Source organism: Plecotus auritus (assembly GCF_963455305.1).
Source record: "Plecotus auritus genome assembly, chromosome: 6".
Lineage (NCBI taxonomy): Eukaryota > Metazoa > Chordata > Mammalia > Chiroptera > Vespertilionidae > Plecotus > Plecotus auritus.
The window spans coordinates 96,275,252-96,298,888 of NC_137773.1; the positions used below are offsets into that span (position 1 = coordinate 96,275,252).

The following is a 23,637-nucleotide window of genomic DNA, read 5'->3' on the forward strand; positions in this document are numbered from 1 at the left end:
TGGTGTAAGTTGGTGGTCTAGTTTCATTTTTTTGCATGTATCTGTCCAATTTTCCCAACATCATTTATTGAAGATACAGTGTTGACTCCATTATATATTCTTGCCTCCTTTGTCAAATATTAATTAAGTGTAATGGCTTGGGTCGATTTCTGGGGTCTCTGTTCTGTTCCATTGATCTATTTGCCTGTTCTTGTGCCAGTACCAGGCTATTTTGATTTACAGTGGCTTTGTAATATAACTTGATATCTGGTATTGTGAACCTTCCAATTTTGTTCTTCTTTCTCAAGATTGCTTCAGCTATTTGGGGTCTTTTTTGGTTCCATATAAATTTTTGGAGTATCTGTTCTAGATCTGTGAAATATGCCATTGGTATTTTAATAGGGATTGCATTGAATCTGTAGATTACTTTGGGTAGTATGGACATTTTAATGATATTAATTTTAATCCATAAAGTATCTTAATTTTTTTGTTGCAGTGGTAAATGGGATTGTTTGTTTAGTTTCTCTTTCTGAGAATTCATTATTGGTGTATAAAAAAGCCACCGATTGCCCTAGCTGGTTTGTCTCAGGGGATAGAGCGTCATCCTCCACATGGAAGGGTTCCAGGTTCGATTCTGGTCAAGGGCACATGCGCAGGTTGCGGGCTCGATCCCCAGTAGGGGGCATGCAGGAGGCAGCCAATCAATGATTCTCTCTCATCATTAATGTTTCTATCTCTCTCTCCCTCTCCCTTCCTCTCTGAAATCAATAAAAAAATATATATATATTTTTAAAAAGCCATCAATTTGGGGGTATTGATTTTGTATCCTGCTACATTGCCAAATTCATTTATTAAATCTAATAGTTTTTTGGTGGGTCTGTAGGGCTTTCTATGTACAATATCATATCATCTGCAAATAAAGAGAGTTTTACTTACTCCTTTCCAATTTGGATGCCTTTTATTTCTTCTTCTTGTCTGATCACTGTTGAATAAGAGTGGTGAAAGCGGACATCCTGTCTTGTTCCTGTTCTTAGGGGAAATGGTTTCAGTTTTTGCCTCTTTAGGTTTGTGTTTATGTAGTAGGTAGATCTGCTGCGCAATGCAGGACAAACTCTAATGCAGGACAGTTTTAGATGCTTTTTGTGACTGGCCTTGAGTACCCTGTTTGGAGCTATTAGCAATCCACATCTTGTGACTCCCTCTGCTGAGGCTGGGTGCCTTTGGAAAGGACCAAGATGTGCACCAGGGTCTGCTTTTCCTAGCACCGGGCCCAGAAAGAGATCAGGCAAAGACTCAAAGCCTCCAGAGACCCGCTTCTGCCTGCAGTACAATTGACACTCAGGCTGATTAGCCTCAGGCTGTTGACCACAGGGTGGGGCAACTGCCTTCCCCCAGGCAAAAAAAAACTGTCTGGATAACAAAGGTCTGCCAGAGAAAAATGTTCTCTGCAGTGTGAGGGAATGACTGAGCACAGGAAACCAAGGTGGCTATCCTCTGTACTCAAACCCCAGAGCCCCCAACCCTGGACTCTCCTCACAGAGCTCCAGTCCACTCTGCCCTCCTTCTGCCAGAGCCCAAGGTGAGTGGTTGCACACAAAATTGTGTGTGTTGGCCCTTTAATAGAGTGCCTGCATTTCCAGCCATCTTTCACTGGCAGACAGCAACCTTGCTGCTTTTCACATCCAAATGTTGTGTGGACATCTTTCTCATTTCTGGTGCTCTGGGCTGTGAAGCCAAGCTTGGGGTTTAGACCCCAGAGTTCTCAATGGGAAGCCCCCACAGCTGAGATATCTCTCCAGAACTTCAGCTGCCATCTGTGGGAGCCCGGCCAGCCTTTCGCGCCTCCACACTTCTTACCAGTCTCTCCATTTTCTGTTCTTGGTTATCAAGGTTCACTCCAGCTAGTTTTCAGTTGATTTTTCAGGGTATTTTTTGTATATTTTAGTTTTATTTCCAGTTTGGTCCTGGGAGAGTTAGTATAGCTTCCACTTACTCTGCCGCCATTTTGGAATCCACCTCAAAGCAAGCCACCTACCCTGGCTGGTTTGGCTCAGTGGATAGAGTGTCAGCCTGTGGACCAAAGGGTCCTGGGTTCTATTCTGGTCAAGGACATGTACCTTGGTTGTAGGCTCCTCCCCAGCCCAAGGCCCTGGTCAGGGCTCGTGCAGGAGGCAACCAATTGATGTGTTTCTCTCACATCAATGTTTCTCTGTCTTTCCCTCTCTCTTCTACTCTCCTTAAAAATCAGTGGGAAAATATCCTCGGATGAATATTAACAAAACAAAACAAACAAAAAAAAGCAAGCAATACTGTGCAGCTATGGCCATTGCCTCGGAGGATGGAAAGATCCGCTGGCCTCACACTCCGCCTCCACCGCTGCCTTGGCGACCGCTCAGCTACCCAAGCACTCGGCGTCTCCCATTTAGCGCCCGCTGCCGTGCATTCCGAAAATAATTTTAATATACATTTTTTAAATCTTGCCTCCCACCAAGATTTCTTCTGCACCTGTTTCCTCATTGGTGAAAGTGTCTATCAGTTAGTCCAGAGGTCAGCAAAGTCTTCCTTTCCTGGTCAGAGCGCCAGCAGATCTCTGGATTCTCAACCTTGTCTCTCCCTCACCATAACCATCAGAGCCACATGGTAGTGCTGACTCACAGGGGGAGGGGCAGAGAGCCCCAGGATGACAGATTTTCCAATCCCCTCCCCGAGGGTGTAGAAAGAGACGATAGCAACTGCAGGAAAGGTGCGGCGGGGGGGGGGGGGGGGGGGGGGGTGCTCTGGAGACCACAGACTCTCCCTACAGCCCACCCCAGGGAGCTTCCCTTTCCTCATGAGTGCAAATGCTTGGTTTGCTGCACATTATGTACCAGAGGCCTTGCTTTTCTCATTATCAGCACTGGAGTCCCTGCAGTGTAGGAATTATTTAGGGAAGCAAACGTCATCCTAAGAGGAAAGATTCCATAATGAGCCACCCACTTACAGAATGAGCTCTTCACTCATTCCCGTCTTGGCTCAGCGTAAACATGGCTTATTCCTGTCCACCCACCAGAACCGGTGGGTCCTCTCTCTTGGATGCAAATCAGTTGCAAAGTGAGGTTGAAAGTCTTGCAAAGGGTGCAGCATTTTAAGAAGTCATCGAAAATGGCCTGGAGAATTGCTCCAGCCTCCAATCACTCAGCCACACTCGTAGTAGCAGAGAGGGCAGAGAGCTAATGATGGAAGGAATGAGTCCATGTGCTGCTAAGTTTAAATGGGCTCAGTCCACCTATTAAAGGAGAGGATATTCAGCTTGGCTCACAAAGCAAGGTTCAACTCCATGCCTTATGAACAGGACACACCTAAACTAAAGTGGTTCCAGAAGCTTAAAATAAAGGGATAGGCACAGGTGGAACAGGCAGATAGAAACAGAAGTAGCAGAGCTAGAATTTTGACATGGAGAAGGTAGAAATTGGGCCTCTGAACTTGACATTTACAAATCTTCTTCCTCACAGTGCCAAAAGCCTCAATTTATACTCCAGGTATAATATTTTCAATATATATGCATCAAACAACATAGCTATCATCTTTACAAAGTGGAAATTATAGAAGACTAGAGGCCCGGCGCCTGGAATTCGTGCATGGGTATGTTCCCCAGGCCTGGCCTGCGATCAGGTCCATCTTCCCCAGCTGCCCGCAGCTGGCCCCGCCCCCCACCGCCACCCAACCCTGGTTCCCCATTCACCATTGGGTGATTGGTGCCTGATGGCCAGGGGAAGGGACCGAGAGGTTGGCTGTTCCCGCCCGCTCGCCAACCCCACCCCCGCCGTGGGTGGCCATCAGGTGATCGGAGCCTGCTGGCCAGGGAAAGGGACCAAGAGGTGGTCAGTGCACCTCATAGTGATTGGTCCAGCGGTCGTTCTGGTCGTTCTGCTGTTAGGGTCAATTTGCATATTACCCTTTTATTATATAGGATACCAGGAGAAACAGGTACAAACATACAGGGTAGGGCAAAAGTAGATTTACCGTTGTTCATATGGAAAATAACAATAATTAATAAATAATAATATAAGAATAAACTCTGTTTCATGTACTCATGACTGTAAGCCTACTTCTGCTGCACTCTGTATAGCACAAGCTGGTTGAGTAGACAGCAAAAGGCAAGAATGTAAGATGGCCAAACCATGTGCTTAAGACAGATTATGTGGCCATATTACAAACCCTCCACTCTCATATGAGAATAAATCTTAAGTATTCATGGAATAGTCACAAAATCAATTCCTTATAAGGTCACAGAGAAAGTATCTAGAACTTCCAAAGTAGAAATATTACAAGCAACATTCTTAATGTGATAAAACTAGAAATTAATTTTTTAAAGGCCCTTCCACATGGAAATTTTTTTAAAAAGAAAAACTAAAATTCAGTTAAATAATTCTTGCATTCAAGGGGATCTACACATCAAAATTATAGATTTTCTAAAGGTCAGTGACAAAAATAATATTATTAGCTTGACTGGAGTGGCTCAGGGCATTCACCTATGAACCAGGAAGTCATAGGTTTGATTCCCTGTCAGAGCACATGCCCAGGTTGCAGGTTTGATCCCCAGTAGGGGGCGTGCAGGAGGCAGCTGATCAATGTCTCATCATTGATGTTTCTATCTCTCTCTCCCTTTCCCTTCCTCTCTCTGAAATCAATAAAAATGTTAAAAAACCCACAATATTATTATTAGAAACCACAGGAAGTATTTAAAGCAGTAATGAGAGGAATTTCATAGCTATAATATCTATAAATATGAATAAGTGAAAATAAGTATATTAATATTGCAACTCAACCTGAGAAAAAGAATCAAACTAACCCAAAAAGAGAATGATTTGGGTGTCAAATGGATAAGCCCTCAAGGATCTATGCATTCCTCAAATATTTTTGATACAGTAAGAAGCAAGCAGGACCCCTTCCCCACTCAAAGCTAGATCTGTGTCTTATTCCTTCTATGATCTAGCACATGGTTTCATTATAACCTAAACCAAAATTTAGGGAAATATGAGATGCAACAACTTGTTTTATAATTGGTTTCCTTTTTTTTTTTAAGATTCCTTTGCTCCACCTCCCTCCTAACCCCCACCGTGGCACAGTTTGTCTTGAAACTTTGCCCCTTGATGGAAGTCTGTCTATTTAAAGGGTCTTGTCCTTGCCCCAGGAGTCCTTTCTGTCTGTCTTTTCAATGTTTCTGTCTGTGTCTGTGTCTGATAGTTGGTACTATTCTGGATTCTGACAGAACCTGTAATAAACTGGGAGCACTAGTAGGTGAGCATCATGTCCCATCATCACTTGGCTCCCTGCACATGCCTGCAACCCATCTGTCTGTTCATGCATTCATCTGTCCATCCAGTTAGCCACTGGCTGTCAAGAGCCTGCTAAGTGCCCCAAGCCCCATGGGCAACCGGAAGAGAACAGAACCAGGCCAGAGGCTGGGTGTCAGCCAAGCCCTGGAGAGCCTCCATTTCTTCATCTATGAGTCGGGGAGCCATGAGATTGGGGGAGACTCCTCCACTTCCTGCCCTGCTTCCTTGTCCTTACCCGGCGTCTCCCCTTCCTGGAACAGGCCGCCCCCTCCTAAACCCAATGCTCCCTCCGCGCCAGCTCTGTGGAAAGCGAATCAGCTGTGTTTCTCACTTCCCTACCGTATCCCCTCCAGCTCCCAGGGAGCAGGCTTCTCTGTCTATTGCTGGCTTCTTCTCAGTGTTCTAGCTATGCCCCGGGGGAGACCAGTCAGCCTGTGTGTCACTCACACCCTTGCATGCTCACCCATCATGTGTCTGAGTGTCAGCATCTTTTCTCCCAGCCCCAGCACTGCTCTGGCCCCATGGGGAGAAGGGGGCCTAATTTTTCTGTAAACAGCCCGTTTGAGGGTATTTTCAGCTCTACCGGAACAGTCTCTGACACAATGACGACTCAACTGTGCTCTTTAGTCAAAAGCAGACGCAGACCATGTGTAAGCAGACGTGACTGTATGCCGACAAAACCTTATTCGTGGACACGGAAAGCTGAATTTCATATCATTTACACGTGTCATAGAATATTCTTTTGATTTTTTTTCAAGCATTTAAAAAATGTCGAAATCACTCTTACTTCACAGGCCAAATAGAAACAAATGGCTGGCTGTCATTTATCAACCCCCGTAGAAGTCATTGTCCAAGACTGCCTCACCCCCCCTCTCACCCCACCCCCCCCCCCGCATCAGGAGGACGTCCTCCACGTCCGTTTGTGTACAGATCATATGTGGTTGCTTCACCCTACAACAGCAGAGTTGAGCTGTTGCAACAGAGCCCAAATATTTATTACTTGGCCCTTCATAGAACAAGTTTGCCGCCCCTGATTCACAAAGTCATTTCATCTCCCCTAATTTTACAGAAGAATCCGAAACCAGTTATTCCCAATTAACACAGCTGACAGTAGCCTTATACCTCCAGCCCTCCCAGGAAGGCCAGTGGTTATTTCCCGACATTTCCACACAGGAAAACACCAGCCCTGACTCGATGTCCTAGGGCTGTTTGCTCAGCAGACAAGGTGGAGCAGATCCTCCCATGTCCTTGGATCACAGGCCACCTGGACAGGGACATTACCCACACAGCCCCCTTGCTCCATGCAGGCCTGGCACAACCGTAGGACACCTCTAAGGCCTCCTCCTGCAGGGTCTGACTATTGTCCATGTCCCCAGAGGGGCACCACCTGTCAGTGAGGGCCAAGCACTCCTTTATGTAGAAAGGTACCCAGGAACATGGAGAACACTTGGGAGAATAATTACTTGGGTTCCAAGCAATAGGGCCACCATGCCAACCCCAGCTTTCAGTTGCTGTTGGGTGTCTCGTTCTCTTCCCCACCCGGCTGGACTGGGAGGCCAGGAAGCGGCAGACGATCTCGCTCTCTCTGTCAGGCCATCTTTATGATCCATGGCCTAATATTTACCAATGTTCTTTTACCAATCTCAACCTCTCCTGGCAACATCAGTTACTCTTTCAACTCAGTGCCTGGCCCTGACCAGACACAAGAGATCTTGAATTCCTCTGTGGCTCATGGTCTGAGGGGGAAACAGAGACTTCACCCAGAGGTGGCATTGCAGAGGGAAAGGTAGCATCGAGGCCTCAGGAGGTGGCAGGCGACCGAGTGGGTTGAGGGGACTTCCAATCTTGGCCAAAATGGACCGCCAGAGCCTCTCAGGGAAGGTGGAGTCTCTGAGGCTAGAATGGTGCCAGGCTCACAGCAGGTGGTCAATAAATTGTTATCACATGAATGAATGAATGAATGAATGAATGAATGAACCCACATGTGAACCATAAACACTTGGGAAGTGAGGTCCCTGTGGCTGGAAGATCAGGAAAACAGAGAAGGCCAACCCCACAACCTAGACCAAGTCACAAGAATGACCTGGAAGTTTCCTCCGAGAAAGGATGAGCGTAAGTAAATCTGGAGATGATGTTATGGCAGGTCTGGCCATCACAGCCTGGCTGGAAGGACGACCACCATGCATGGCCAGGCTGGGGAACTTCTCTTCAGGGGGTCCTGACCCAGGGCTCACCTATCGACATGGGAGACGGGCGAGTGAGGTTGCCTTTTTAGCTCATTCCACGGGGCTTTGGGTTCTGACACCTGAAAACAAAACGTTATTTGCCTAATGCTGTCTGTTTCAAGGCTTGTTTCATTTTTGGGTTGGATGCACCAGAGGCCAGGTATGAACTCAGAGGGATTGGGCCAGGATGGACAGGCACCCCAAAAAGTCCTAGGCCAGTTTGCCCGACTCCAGGCACTAAGAATGGGTCTGAAGAAGGAGCCCAGGCCTCAGGTACTGAGAGTCGGACAGGCGGGGCATAGGCTGGGAATACGAGCACTGGGTTCTGGGTTCAAGCCCAGGGCCACATCAACCACCTGCTCTCAGACTTCAGGGAGGTTGGCTGACCTCTGCACCTCAGTTTTCTCATCTGAAATGGGAAGGGCACATCTCTGTTTTTTAGAGGAGAAAAGCCCACAGTGAGCCTGGTGTGAGGCCAGAACATGCCATAGTCATTGTATGATGTTATCATCATCATTTTTTTTTCAATTGAGTTTATTGGGGTGACATTGGTTAGTAATAGCAAACAGGTTTCAGGGGTACACTTTACAATGCATTATCTATACATCATCACAATTCTTCCTAAAATATTTATCATGCATCCCAACCAAGAAAAGAGCCATCCTGTTTACATAGAATATGCACCTTCAGAAACTTCTGGCTAAGTAGGATGCTCAATCATGGATGTCTCCAGTTTTAAAAACTTTTTTGACTCAAAAGAAAAACCTCAAAGACAAGGGCAGTTGGGAGACCACCAGACAGCCCCTGCCCTGTTCTCAGCATCCCTGGCAGAGTGGGAACCACCTGTCCGGCACCCAGTGCCCCCGGGGCCTGGCCTGCTCTTCCCCGTCAGAGGACAGTGTGTTAAACCATGACTGGGGTGCAGGATTGAATTATAGGGTTATCTTGTTACGTTTTTTCTTCTGTTTAGTAAACTTTTAGTGTAGTTCTACATGTTCTTTCCAAAGTGTACGCTTATATTAGAAACTAGTGGCCTGGTGCACGAAATTCGGGCACATTAAAAGGGGATTAATTAGAGGAAGTAATTTAATATTGCTATTTGCCCTTTCTCTGTAATAGAAATGTCAGAGATGAAAGAAAATTAGTAAAATGTATATGAAAACCTTCCTCCTCTTAGAGTCTGGGGTGCACCACGGGACCCAGAGTCAAGTCCCCGCCCACCCACATGCGCCTCAAAATCATGTGAGACCCAGACCCGGCCGGCCCCCACCCCCATTGGGCTAGATCCAGATCTGGCCAGTCCCACCCTTGTCAAGCCCCGCTGGGCAGGAGAAGTAGCCTCAGGTCCCCTGGCCCAGCGCCAGGACAGGGGGCATGGCCTGAGGTCCCCCAGCCCAGACCAAGGCAGGGGATGTGCCTTGAGGTCCTCTGTCAAGCCCCACCAGGTGGGGGACATGGCCTGAGGTCCCCCGTCAAGCCCCACCAGGCAGGGGGGCGCAGGCTCAGGTACCCTGGCCCGGCACTGGGAGGGGGGAGCAGCCTCAGGTCCCCTGGCCTGGTGCTGGGGCGGGGGGAGCAGCCTGAGGTCCCCTAGCCCAGCACCAGGATGGGAAGTGCACCTTGAGGTCCCCCATCAAGCCCCGCTGGGCGGGGGGCGTGGCCTGAGGTCCCCTGTTAAGCCCCGCCAGGTGGGGGGGTGCAGTCTGAGGTCCCCTGTCAAGCCCTGCCAGGCAGGGTGGTGCAGCCTCAGGTCCCCTGGCCCAATGCTGGGGTGGGGGCGTGGCCTGAGGTCCCCCATCAAGACCCACTGAGCAGGGGGTGCGGTCTGAGGTCCCCCAGCCTGGTGCCGGGGTGGGGGGCGTGACCTAAAGTCCCCTGTCAAGCCCCACCTGGTGGGGGGCGCGGCCTGAGGTCCCTCAGCCTGGCACTGGGGCAGGGGGAGCAGCCTGACGTCCCCTAGCCCAGCACCAGGACAGGAAGCGCACCTTGAGGTCCCCTGGGGGGCATGGCCTCAGGTTCCCTGGCCTGGCACCAGGGTGGGGGGCGTGGCTTGAGGTCCCCCAGCCTGACACTAGGGCAGGGGGCGAGGCCTGTGGTCCCCTGTCAAGCCCTACGGGGCCGGGGGAGGGCGTAGCCTCAGGTTCCTGCTGATTGCTCGTTAAGGCTCCTTATGGGAACTTGGCTTCAGCTGTGGGCGCAGCCATCTTTGTGATGGAGTGATGGTCAATTAGCATATTTCCTCTTTATTAGATAGAATTATTAGATAGGATAGGATGTGTGTCCAAGAAAGCCCAGACCTTTCCCACAAAATCCAGGGCTACAGATTTTCTGGCCTGGTGGGCAAGTGACATAAACATGTGGCCTCCCCAGACCCAAGGCCAGATTACATCGCATCATTGCTGGCACCCAATTCCCGCATCCTCCCTCCTGTCCACTCCCAGTCTCATATGATCCACCCCGCACACCAGCCGCTCTTGTGCGTGGAGGCCAGCCCTGCAAGCACTCCTGGCCAGCACAGGAGCAGCCACACAATAGCTCCCCTCGAAGAGAGCGCCAGGCCAGCGTTGTTTCCTCCTCCTCGGATGTATAATAGCACCAACTGGATATTTTTAGATCGGCTTTGAAAAGTCGCAGTGTGCTGAGACCACATACCAGACGCATGAGGTCACCCAGGCCCCACACTGGTAATTGCAGAACCAGAGAGCAAGTGGGCCCCACATCCCCAAAACTTTTTCTCTTGTCCCCAGGATGCCAGGCCTGGCTGTTTCCTTAGAAATCACCACAATGACTTGTCCTGCGTTCAAAAAGGACCACTGTGGCTCTTCAGGGTACGAATGTGCATTTCTGGGTTGCCAGGTGGCAGGCCCTGGACCTGGGTGCTGCCGGGATCCCGGCAGAGAGAGAGGCCCGTTGCTCCAGGAAGGAGCCCACACGGGACTGGGCATCGCTTCACCATGTGCTTGTAGTTAGGACAGGCAGGACTTTGCAGGCTCACCCACAGGAGTTCATTTTAACACAGAGCAGGCCTGTTCTCAGCTCAGATGCCACCCCACAGGCTCTGGTAAGCGTGGAATGGAAGGAGATAGAGCCGCTGTCTGCATTTCCAGGAGCGGTGCCTTGAGGACCCACAGGCTTTGCCCCAAACAGCAAACACAGTTCTAAGGCTGAACTTAGGCGAAACTGGAGAGTAAACCTAGAAAGACAGTTTTCTTCCCCAGAGGAGCCCTCAACACTACAGCAGACGTGGGGGTCCTCATAACGGGGGGGCTGGGGGAAGAGTCCAGGGAGGCTCAGACCGCCTGGCCGTGCAAACCCCTTGTACCTGCATCGGTGTATAGCAGTGCTGCTCAGCCTGGGTGATTCAGCCATCTCTGGGGACATTTTTGGTTGTCCACGTGCACTGATATCTAGCAGGTAGAAACCAAGGGCACTGCTCAATATCCGACAGTGCCCGGGATGGCCTAAGTGCCAGCAGTGCCCAGACCAGGAGCCCACTGGGTTCCAGACACTTGGGAAAGAAGGGCAGACCCAGGGCTGGTGCACAGCCGCTGGCCAACAGCTTGGTCACATGCGTCAGGACCTGGTGACAAGCCCCAGTGTTTAATCAGTCCCACCAAAGATTTTTTCAAAACCCACCAGGTGATGAACCCTGAGATAGCATTTGTGAAAAAGGGTTGGGCTCTGTGGCTGCTGTCTGACTCAGGAAAGCGCCTTCTCAGGCTGGATTGCACTTCCAAAAGGCCACTGGAGCCTGCCAAAACACCTAGCTGATGCTCCCGCCCTGAGCAACCCCCCTTCGTAGTATGGGGCCAGGTAGCCTCTCCAGGGCCTCCCTTTCATTGTCACTCTCCTACTTGATGATTTGGCTGTAGACTCAGTTTTACAGTGAAGTCTGTTGCCCAGGTCTGGAGCAATGGGACAGGAAATTAGTCGTCCCGTGACCCCATCAGCCAGGAGCATGATCAGCACATGGGCCAGGCTGCGCTCCCGTCCTGCCTCAAGCTGTGCTGAATGGAGCCATTCTCCAAGGAAATGTGCTAGGCCTTCCCACAGAAGCTTTATTATGGGGTTTCTGCCTCAGGCTGCCCCATCAGGAGCTCTGATCAATAATCCACCTGCATCCATCCCTTGCAGAATGAGGTCTTCAGGAAAATCCAGTCTCCTCTCCATGTCAGCACATCTCCCTGTTCCTGTGAGCCTGCAAGTCTGGCTGCCTCTCCCCACCCTGCCCTCGATCACCCTGCCCCACCAGCAGACCTCGCAGTGGCCTTGCCCCCTTCTCCCTGCTGCCCTTGCCCACAGTCAGCTCCCCACACAGCTCAGCCTCCTCAAATGGGAATATTGTCAGTTTGGCCCCCTTCTCACTGCCACCAACCTTTCCTTTCCCCATTTGACTCTGGGGTGTTACCCCCCCTCATTACCCCTCCCCCAGCCCCACCGCTCCCACCTCTGCCAGCCTCCCTCTCCCTGAAACAGTGAACCCCACTCCCAAGCATCTTCCCTATCCTGTGTTCCCCCAAGGCTCTATCATATCCTTTCTCTGTCTGTTTACCCCTCGGGGACAGTGGGTCCCATGTGGGAAGGGGGCAGTCTGGGAACCATAGGCAGGGGGAAGGGCGTGTTCCCATATGTTATCTGGGTGGTAGTCCCATGGGAGGCCCCAGAGGGACCCCACTGGATTGCAGGCTTCGTGCACTATGCATACTTTCCTCTTCATTTTGGGAATACAGCCCTGATTTATGCCACAACCTGGGAGAACCCCAAAAACATTATGCTGAGTGAAAACAGACACAGAAGACCACATAGGGCAGTGGTCGGCAAACTCATTAGTCAACAGAGCCAAATACCAACAGTACAACAATTGAAATTTCTTTTGAGAGCCAAATTTTTTAAACTTAAACTTCTTCTAACGCCACTTCTTCAAAATAGACTCACCCAGGCCATGGTATTTTGTGGAAGAGCCACACTCAAGGGGCCAAAGAGCCGCATGTGGCTCGTGAGCTGCAGTTTGCCGACCACTGACATAGGGTATGCCCCACGTATGTGGAGACAGCAGATTAGAGGTTGCCAGGGATTGGGAGAGGAGTTAATGGGGACTGACTCCTAATGGGAATGGGATTTCCTTTTAGGGTGATGAAATGTTCTAGAACTAGGTAGAGGTGATGATTGTACAACATTCTGCATGTCCTAAATGCCACTGAATTCTTCACTTTAAAATGGTTAGTTTTATGTTGTATCAGTTTTACCCCAATTTTAAAAAATTTGCTGTGAACTGCTTGTCATCCCACAGAATTGCAGGATCCCTCCATGGTGGGACCTGTCCCCACCTCTGCTCCCTCACATCCAGCCTGCTGCCCTCCTGGAGCCCAGAGCTCATCTCATACTAGGGCCTGGCAGATTCCTTCTGGAAGAAGCCAGATAGTAAATGTTTTTGGCTTTGCAGGCCAGATGGTCTCTATCTCAGCCACCCTGCCTTTGCAGCTCAGAAGCAGCCGCGGACAATCCGTTAATGAATAGGCCTGATTGTGTGCCAGGAAAACCTCATTTATGGACACTGAGTCGTGAATAGAATTTTCACATGTCAGGAAATACTACTCTTCTTTGGGTTGTTTTTAAAGCAATTTACAAATGTGAAAACCACTCTTGCCTTGTAGGCCACACAAAAACATGCAGCAGACTGGAGTATGCTGTATAAACAATTATGACTGGGAAAGAGTTCCAATGATTGTCATTTTTAACGTCCGACACTTAAAACTTTAGCCTCTCCCACAACCCAAACATAGAGATAACGAGTGAGTACAATGGAGCGCACCTGGGCCACTGAGTGACTTCCAGCACGCAGGTGTCCGAGATGCCCTGAGGCCTGTAGAAATTTTATCCTCACCACCTGAAAACTTATTTTTGTTTTCCTTGCAGGCTTTTGGAAATGCCAAAACAGCCCACAACAACAATTCGAGTCGATTTGGAAAATTCATCCAGGTCAACTACCTAGAGAGTGGCATCGTGAGAGGGTGAGTTGACAGCCTTAGTGTGGGACCCTGGGCAGCCCTGCAGCGGGAGCCAGCCCAAGAGCTACATTTGTGAATCCTACTGGAAGACAGTGGGATTTTATGGCCTTGATGTGAAGGTCAAGGTGGGAGTGTAGGTGTGGGAGGATAGCACTTTGGTAACTGACCCGCCGGCCCCAGGGCATTGAGTGTGGGTTCAAGCACCAATAGAAGCGACCCACAGGTTGAGAACCGCTGCTGTAGACCATCGGAAAACACAGACATTTACATTACGATTCATAACAGTAGCAAAATTACAGTTATGAAGTAGCAACGAAAATAATTTTATGGTTGGGGGTCACCGCAACATGAGGAACTGTATTAAAGGGTCGCAGCATTAGAAAGGTTGAGAACCACTGCTTTAAAAAATGTATATTCTGGTCTGGCCAGTGTTGCTCAGTGGTTGAGCATCAACCTATGAACCAGGAGGTCACGGTTCAATTCCCTGTTAGGGCACAGGCCTGGGTTTTGGGCTCCATCCCAGTAGGGGATATGCAAGAGGCAGTCCATCCATGATTCTCTCTCATCATTGATGTTTCTATCTCTCCCTCTCCCTTCCTCTCTGAAATCAATAAGAATATATTTTTTAAAAAATTTAAAATGTCTATTCTGTATATTTTCTTTTTTTTTTTTTTAAATATATTTTATTGATTTTTTACAGAGAGGAAGGAAGAGTGATAGATAGTCAGAAACATCGATGAGAGAGAAACATCGATCAGCTGCCTCTTGCACACCTCCTACTGGGGATGTGCCCGCAACCAAGTTACATGCCCTTGACCGGAATCGAACCCAGGACCCTTCAGTCCGCAGGCCGACGCTCTTCCACTGAGCCAAACCGGTTTTGGCTATTCTGTATATTTTCCGTTGTTAAACAAAATTTAATTGTGATTTAATACTTTGTAGTGTTTTGGGGTTGGTTTTTTTGCTTGTTTGTTTAATCCTCACTATAGGATATTTTTATCCATTGACTTTTTAGAGAGTGAAAGGAAGGGAGGGAAAGAGGGAGAGAAAATCAATTAATTGCCTCCCACACATGTGCCAACCAGGGCTGGGGTTGGAACCTGCAACCCAGGTATGTGCCCTTGATAGGGAGTTGAACCCACAACCTTTGGTCCACAGGCCAGTGCTCTAACCACTGAACGCACTGGCCTGGGCTGGGGTTGTTTTTATATGCAAAGGTTTTATGAGCCAGTAAAACTATTTCAAAGTAAAAGAAAAAAAAGCCATTTCAGCACAGCCCATTGCCTGGAATCCTCCTCCACATCACAATCTGGTGTGAGGGTCTACGGTGACAGTGGAAAGATTTCAGGTGATGCTCTAAACCAGCTGTCGCCAACCTTTCGGACCTCACGGACCACCGGTTGGCAACCGCTGCTCTAAACAGCAGGGTGAGAAGCCCTGGATGTTAGAGGTGGGGAGACCTGAGCACTAGGTTCCTGGAGGCCGAGAAAAGGCACCAGCACTTCAGGAGAAGAGGGGTCCTCAAATGTGACGGGGACTGGGGAGGGATTTCAATCTAGGTTCTCCTGTTTGTCTAACCTGACTGGTGATCATTCCAATCAATGGTTTATATTAAAATGTAATAGGAGCCCGGCTGGCATGGCTCAGTGGTTGAGCGTAGACCTATGAACCAGGAGGTCACGGTTCGGTTCCTGGTCAGGGCACTTTTCCAGGTTGCAGGCTTGATCCCCTGTGGGGTGGGCAGGAGGCAGCCGATCAATGATTCTCTCTCATCATTGGTGTTTCTATCTCTCTCTCCCTCTCCCTTCCTCTCTGAAATCAATAAAGATATGTATTTTTTTAAATCTAATATTGTTGTTGCTAATCTTTCAGCCCCTGGTTTCTTTCCTTTTTCCTGTTGCCCAAGCTCTGACAGGCAGTGGTGTGGATGAGAGGCCCTCAATACTGGTAAATGGTCTACTCTGCTCCTCAGTCCTCAGGGGTGCTCAGAAGCTGGTGATTCTCCCCACGTCCTCAGCTCCCCTCCCAAGCCATCCAAAGGTCCCTTCCTGAGCACTGCTGGGCTCCAGCTTGGCACCTTCATGGGCACCACCACTCGCCCACAGGGTATGTGCCCCAATTAATCAGAGACACCTGGAGCCACCCACTTGCCCCACAGTCCTCACCTTTTCTCCACAAAGACCCTCACTCCTGATTTAAAAGGTGTTGTTTTGTTTTTTGTTTTTTGTTTTTTGTTTTTTTAATATATTTTATTGATATTTTACAGAGAGGAAGGGAGAGGGATAGAGAGCTAGAAACATCGATGAGAGAGAAACATCGATCAGCTGCCTCCTGCACACCCCCCACTAGGGATGTGCCCGCAACCAAGGTATATGCCCTTGACCGGAATCGAACCCGGGACCCCTCAGTCCGCAGGCCGACACTCTATCCACTGAACCAAACCGGTTTCGGCAAAAGGTGTTGTTTTTTTTCTTGCACATTTTCCCAGTGTATCTGAATGGGCAGAAAACATAGACTCCTACGAATTGTACAGTCACAGGGGCCCCCTTGGGGAAAGCAGACATGCCGAGAGGCTGCCTCATGTTTTCCTGGGTCCTGGGCTGGCTCTGGACCTCAGAGCCTTTGCTCCCAGTGGCACTGCTTTCCCCCGTCTGCCCCCAGCTCTTTCCTTCGCATGGTCTCCATTTGGTGACCTGTGGTTGCTGTAACAAAGCACCACAAACCAGTGGTTTACACCAACAGGAATTTCTTCTCTCATGGTTCTGGAGGCCAGAAGTCTGAAATCAAGGTGTTGGCAGAGCCCTGCCTCCTCCGGAGGCTGTAGGAAAGGATCCTTTCTGCCTCTTACAGCTTCTGGTGGCCCCAGGCTTCCTCGGCCTGTGCCTGCATCTCTCCAGTCTCTGCCTCCATCTTCACTCAGCCTTTCCCTCCGTGCGTCTGTGTGTCCTCTTCTGTCTTTTTGGACATTTGTCATTGGATTTAGTACCTATGGAAATAATCCTGAATAATCTTATCTTGAGATCCTTCACTTGATTGCATCTGGGAAGACATTTTCCAAATAAGATTCCAGTCACAGGTTCCAAATGTATACACGTATCTTCTGGGGGCTACCAGGTGACCCAGCAAGGGTTGGCCATCAACCAAAGAGCCCAGCCACTACAGGCAGCCATCAAGCTCAAGCCTGTGGCCCTGAGTAGCCGGATCTCATAGACTCGCTTTTGAGAGCCATGTCTGTGGCCTTGAATTCAGGAAAGGAAGTCCCCTCCTGGCCCACAACCATGGCCTGCCCACGCTCTGAAGAGGGAGGTGTACTTCCCTTCCAGGGAGCCGCTCACAAGGATCGGTCGCAGACCTTGTTCTGCTTTTGGGCAAGTGACACTTCTTGATGCCATTTCCTGCTGAGGCTAAGGGTCAAGGGAAGTCCAAGCCTTCCCCCAGTTCTCCCGTTTGTAAGACCTAGTCTTCCTGTGGGTTCAAGGCCTCAGTGCCAGGGCATTCTTGTCTACCTACTAACCACCATATGTACCTGGGTCTCCAAGATGATCAGAAGAAGAAAGAGGCTGCCCTATCTGGTTTGGCTTAGTGGATAGAGCTTCGGCCTGTGGACAGAAGGGTCCTGGGTTCGATTTCAGTCAAGGGCACATATCTTGGTTGCAGGCTCCTCCCCAGCCCTGACCCTTGTCGAGGTGCTTGCAGGAGGCAACCAATCAATGTGTTTCTCTCACATCGATGTTTCTCTCTGTCTTTCCCTATTACACTCTCTCTAAAAATCAATGGAAAAATATTCTCCAGTGAGGATTAACAAAAAAACAAAAAAAGAAGAAAGAGTCTGTTGTCAGTGAATTGTCAGTCTGCTGGGAGGGGATGCCATTCTTCCCCATCTGCTGACACAGTCCAGGAAATTGGCCACAGGTTGAAATTCCAACAGTAGTCTGATTCTGGAACCAAAGCAGCCTCCCTTGCCAGGAAAACAAAATGCTGCTAACTAAAATAGTTACTAGCCAGGGGCAGGAATAGAAGCAAACGTGGGTTTGAAAGAAGAGAGAGCACAGGCCACGCCCTTGGAAACCCACTTGTGCATGGAGTAGGCGTGTGTCTTGTTCAAGGCTGCACACGGACGACTGCCATCCTGGAAAGACAAGCCAGCTGATCCAGCAAGTGATGGACCAGGAGCCCGGCCCTGCCACCCCTGGGGCACCAGCTGCCTCTCCTGTATAATAGGATGGGCTCAGATGAAGTTGGCTCACACACCCACCTGGCTCCCTTACTTGGTAATAGTGGATCCCGTGAGAGACAGGCCCCTCCGACCCCAGTGGGTGTGGAGGCAGCGGGGCCCATGCCAGGCTCAGGTCCCTGCTGGGCCACCTCCCTCCTGTGGGGTCCCCAACAGCGTGTAGCCCAGGGGTGGGCAAACTTTTTGACTCGAGGGCCACAATGGGTTCTTAAACTGGACCAGAGGGCCAGAACAAAAGCATGGATGGAGTGTTTGTGTGAACTAATATAAATTCAAAGTAAAGGAGCGGAGGGGAGAGCAAGAGAACCGGATAGAACAGCCGGATCCGGCCCGCGGGCCGTAGTTTGCCCACGGCTGGGTGACTGTAGCCTCTCCAATTTTAGTACCTCATTCATTAACAGGAGCCCCAGTGCCCACCTCAAAGGGATGGGAGGACTCAATGTGTTAAATCCTATGAAACAGTGCCTGGAACGTTTGCCATCACTACTCTGAGTGTTGATAGTGTGGCTATAGAAGTGCCCGGTCCCTGCCAGGGCACCCACATAGCGTCATGGACCCATGTCCATCAGATGGACCCATGTCCATCAACTGATAAATGGATAACAAAATGTGGTGTGTCCACATATGTAAACTATTATTCAGCCATAGTAGGAATGAAGTTCTACTTCATGCTACAATGTGACTCAGCCTCAGAATCATTGGGCTGAGTGAGAGAAGTCAGACACAGTATACATACTGAATGATTCTATTTCTTTAAAATTCTAGAAAATCCAAACTAATTTAAAGTGGGGCTGGTCAGTGGCTGCTTGGGGGTGAGGAGTGGGGAGGAATGATACAGGGGCCAAGGAAGTTTTTGTGGGTGGTGGATGTGTTCACTATCTTGATCATGGTGGTGGGTTTCATGGGTGTATGCAAATGTCACAACTCATCAAATTGCACACTTTAAGTTCATTGTGCATCGATTACTCTTAATAAAGCTGTTTTAAAATTATATGGGCTCTGGCCCGGTGGCTCCGTTGGTTGGAGCATTATCCTGGTTGTGGGTTTGATTCTTGGTCAGGGCACATACCTCACTTGCAAGCACATAAAATTGATGTTTCTCTCACATTGATGTTTCTTTTTCGCTTGCTCTCCCCTCCCCCCCCACCCCCTACTCCTCTCTCTTATAAAATAAAAAAGTAATAAAAACATATCCTTGGGCGAAAATTTAAAAATAAATAAATAAATAAGGATATGGATTATGAAAGGACCCAGCCAAAACGTATCACATTGTACACTTTATGTACCGTTTATTCAATAAAGCTGTAAAAAGAATAGAAAAATGAATTTGTTATCATCTTATATTTAGATTATCAATTGGAGAAACATTTAATTGCTAGGGAGATGGTGGAAGCAGGGGGAGAGCTTCCTAAAACATCCAGGATCACATGGTGCAATCGCTCCAGTCCCCGCCTACTTGGAGGAAGGTTCCCCATGACGCCACTGGGCTTCTGTGATCTGGTCTGGGGAGAAGTGGCCAGCCCAGGTTCCTTTTTTTTTTTTTTTTTTTTTGTTAATCCTCACCTGAGGATATTTTTCCAATGATTTTTAGGGAGAGTGGTGGAAGAGAGAGGGAAAGACAGAAACATTGATGTCAGAGAAACACCTCGATTGGTTGCCTCCTGCACAAGCCCTGACCAGGGCCCGGGCTGGGGAGGACCCTGCAACCAAGGTACGTGCCCTTGATCAGAATCGAACCCGGGACCCTTTGGTCCCCAGGCCGGGGCTCTATCCACTGAGCCAAACTGGCTAGAGCCCAATCTTTATTTTTATAGATGGTGGTCATAGGGCAAGGCAACATTTAGGACAATTGCTTTTGCTACATTTAGATTGATTTACAACATTCAGTGGGATTATATTTACATTTAGGGTGATTATATCTACATACCTGTGTATGTTTTGTGTTCAAGGAAGTTAATGCACAGCTGGCTTTATCATGGGTAACAAATGATTCTAGTTTTTTAAGGAGATAATTAAAATGGAATGATTTACTCTTTTTCCTTTCATGACAGAGCTGTTGTTGAAAAATACCTGCTTGAAAAGTCTCGTCTGGTCTCTCAGGAGAAGGATGAGAGGTAGGAGATCTCCTCCATGCTCATCTGCCTCTGCCTTCCCCACAGAGGAGAGAAGCAGACATCCTGAGATCAGGGACTCTCCCAGGAGGCCAGGCACAACTCCCTGCTGTGTGGCCCCAAGCCTTGTGCTCAAACCTCCTAAGTCACCTTTTGTGCTTATTTCTGTGCCTCCCTAGGGCTTTTACCCCTGTGGTTAGATTAGAGGCATCTCTCATTGACCTGTGAGGGAGACACACACCCACCACTAGCACTCCCCCCCCACCCCCCAAGCTCATGTTTTGGGAGTTTTTTTGTTTGTTTTTTTGGTAAGAGAACATGTATTTGGTAAAATCACAGGGGTGGAAGACGTAATTCGTAGAAGAGATGGACTGAGGAAATGAGTCATGGTGGCAAAGCAAGGGCCCTAGGAGTTTGGGAGTGAGGAAGCTCATGGTAAAGCGCCTGGGGGAAGGAGAGGGGAGGGGAGGAGGCAGGGAAGAGAAGCAGGAGGAGGGAGGGAAAGGGAAGGCGCAGGAATGCTCCTGGGAGGGAGAGCAAGGGGGGGCGTGTTTTTTTTTTAAGACATACTAAGAACCGACTTACTGTCTTAAATTGAGACAATATATTTGAGGTGCTTTTTTCCCCCTGGGTGTGTTCTCCAAAGCAATATGAGTAGTGGTTTTGAGGAGTTACTGTTGCTTGGCTTCCAAAAATGACTTTTTTCCCTGAATTTTGACCTGCAGAAACTACCACGTGTTTTATTATTTGTTACTTGGCGTCAGCGAGGAAGAGCGACAAGAATTTCAGCTCAAACAGCCTGAAGATTATTTCTACCTCAACCAGGTAAACACCGAGCCCTGGCCACAAACACCACCTCTGTTCCCCGTAGGCTGTTTACGCTCCGCCAGGTCAGAGGCCGTCTGCCTTGGCCCTCTCTGGCCCCCAGACTGGCTCCAAGGAGGCCCACAGGAGGCAGCATAAAGGAGCCCATTCATTCCCTATGTCCTGGGCCCTGCCCCATCAGTTCCAGCCAAAACCGTTCCCACACGCCGCCACCCTCTCTGACCCAGAAATACCCAGAGTGTCGCTGACTTTGTTTTTTAGCATAACTTGAAGATCGAAGACGGAGAAGACCTGAAACATGACTTTGAAAGACTCAAGCAGGCCATGGAGATGGTGGGCTTCCTTCCCGCCACCAAGAAACAGTAAGTGGGCTGGCCGCCGTCTCGCAGGGGCACTCCCCGATCTCACTGGTCACTCTCTGAGATCTGATTGACACCCCCACTGGGAGCTGCACGAAGGGGGATAGCCCCATGACAATAAGCACGCGGGAAGGAACTCTCATCATTAGTCATTTGGAGATGCCAATTAAAACCACAGGGGCTTTTGCCCAACAAACAGTACCTTAAAAATGGCGACGATGGTAGGTTTTATAGGATGTGTGTCTTACACCATAAAAAATGTTTTAATGTTTGAAAACCACCCAGGGGACTCTCCACACCTGCCAGGATATCCAGCAAGAACACCCTCACTGCTGGGGGAGTGCAGATTGGGCCAACCGCTTTGGAAAACCATTTGGCTATTTTCTACTACAGCTGTGTGTACACAACGAAACGCATACATTTGCTCACCCACAGACACGCACACGGATGCACACAACAGCCTCCTTTTTAACAGCCCCAAAGCCTGGAAACCGCCCCCCCAAAATGCCCACCAACAGAAGATTAAATAAATAAATGTCAATCTATCCAGGCAAGGGTCAGCAAACTTTCTGGAGAGGGCCAAAGAGTAAATATTTTCAGTTTTCTGAGCCAGATGATCTCTGTTACATGTTCTTCTTCTCTGCATTTCATTTTGCTTTTTAATAACCATTTAAAAACCAAACCAAAAACTTAGCTCAGGGGCCATACAGAAATGGGCCCAAGTTTGCCAACTCTTGGGCTACTCCACACAGTAGTGGTTGCCACTGGAGATGCCGATTCTGTCCCCAGGGGGCCCTTGTCTGGAGACATACTTAGTTGTCACACTGCATGAGCATGGGGTGCTGCTCAGTATCACACAGTGCCCAGGACACCCTCCATCCCCAGCGAAGAACAGTCTGGCCCTGGTGCCCGCAGGGCCAAGGCTGAGATACACTGGTCTGTAGCACTGAGAGTGAAAAAACCAAGACTTTGTGCAGCACCAAGCATCATAGCCCCACATCACAGTTTTTCAGTGACAGGCCAAATACAGGTACATACGATGATTACCTGGACATTAAGTTCATGGATGATGTTAGATTTCAGGACAACGATTCAGCTCTGTGGGGCTGGGTAGTTCCAGGACCAGGAATGTTATATTCCTTGGTCTGAGTGCTAATTAACAGGGATCTGTACATTTTGTGGTAATTCATCTCTACACTTGGGAGTTGTGTAGTGTTTAGCATGTACACCCTATGCCTCCATAAAAATATTTTTAGCCCCGCCTTACAAAGAAAAATAGAGATATCTGTCTATCAAGTCACATTGAACAAAGAGAGTCCCCGACAAAGGGATTCGATGTTTTTCAAACTTCGTGTGTTTGATGGTGTTTCAAATTCAGCCCAGTTGGCTGGACGCCTCTGTCATCTCACAATTGTGGAAACTGCCCCAATCGAACTTCCTTTTCTCTCCCAGGATTTTTTCTGTGCTCTCAGCCATCCTGTATCTGGGCAACGTCACGTACAAGAAGAGAGCCACAGGCCGAGATGAAGGCCTGGAGGTCGGGCCCCCCGAGGTGCTGGACACGCTGTCACAGCTTCTGAAGGTACTACTCCCTGTTCTCGGCCACTGTGGGATGTGCTGGGGCAGCTCGGGGCCTGTGGCCTCCAAGAACCCAGAACTTCCTGCATTGGCTGTGCTTCTATAAACCAAGGCCTGTGCCTGCTTCCTCACACCATCTCTGTAAAGCCCTTCCTCATTTCCAAGGGACTCCCCCTGGACAGAGACACCTCCCACCTCAGCTCTTCGTGCAAAAGGCTCTTTAAAAACCATAGTTTGATCAGCAAAGTCATTTCTCATCGGACCCGCCATCCCCTAGTCCCCTGGTTCTCAACCCCAAGGGCAGTGTCTGGAGGCATTTTTGGTTGTCACAACTCGGGGGCTACTGGCATCTAGTGGGCAAAAGCCACGGGTGCTGCTTGGCATCATATAATCCATAGGATGGCCACCCCACAGCAGAGAACGATACAGCCTCAAATGTCAGTGGCCCCAAGGCTGAGGAGCCCTGCCCTCAGTCTTCCTGTTTTCTAAGCATTTCGTGTTCCCTCTCTGGCTTAAAGGAGGAGCCCTGGCTTCTGTTGTGTTCAGGGGAGGAGTAAGAACACATATGGGGGGATCAGGGCAGCTTCCCCAGTTCCTACTCTTTTTTTTTACAGAGAGGAAGGGAGAGGGATAGAGAGTTAGAAACATTGATGAGAGAGAAACATCGATCAGCTGCCTCCTGCACACTCCCCACCGGGTATGTGCCCGCAACCAAGGTACATGCCCTTGACCGGAATCGAACCTGGGACCCTTGAGTCCACAGGCCGACGCTCTATCCACTGAGCCAAACCGGTTAGGGCCCCAGTTCCTACTCTTGACTGCTGCTGGCTTGAGGGGGCTTGGCAGTCAGGCAGGGCCAAGGCCCTGGGTGCCCGGCACACAGGCTGGAACAGCTGTAAATGCAGGTCACCAGACAGCAGTGAACCTGAGGCCCACAGTGACACCCAGGCTGTGCAGCCATGCACCCAGGGCTGTCATCGTGGGTGCTGAGCAAGCCTGT

The 23,637-nt window shown here is 49.4% G+C and overlaps 1 protein-coding gene across 8 annotated transcripts in view; it reads left to right on the forward strand.

Moving 5' to 3' along the window:
• The window catches only part of MYO9B (myosin IXB), an 86,939-nt gene that overhangs the window by 29,562 nt on the left and 33,740 nt on the right, over window positions 1-23,637 (forward strand). For all 8 annotated transcript variants that reach the window (XM_080676972.1, XM_080676971.1, XM_080676973.1 and 5 more), the window contains exons 3-7: window positions 13,439-13,533; window positions 19,816-19,878; window positions 20,601-20,700; window positions 20,962-21,062; window positions 22,512-22,641. In XM_080676972.1, the coding sequence (XP_080533098.1) occupies window positions 13,439-13,533; window positions 19,816-19,878; window positions 20,601-20,700; window positions 20,962-21,062; window positions 22,512-22,641 (489 nt within the window). The remainder of the gene's footprint in view (window positions 1-13,438; window positions 13,534-19,815; window positions 19,879-20,600; window positions 20,701-20,961; window positions 21,063-22,511; window positions 22,642-23,637) is intronic.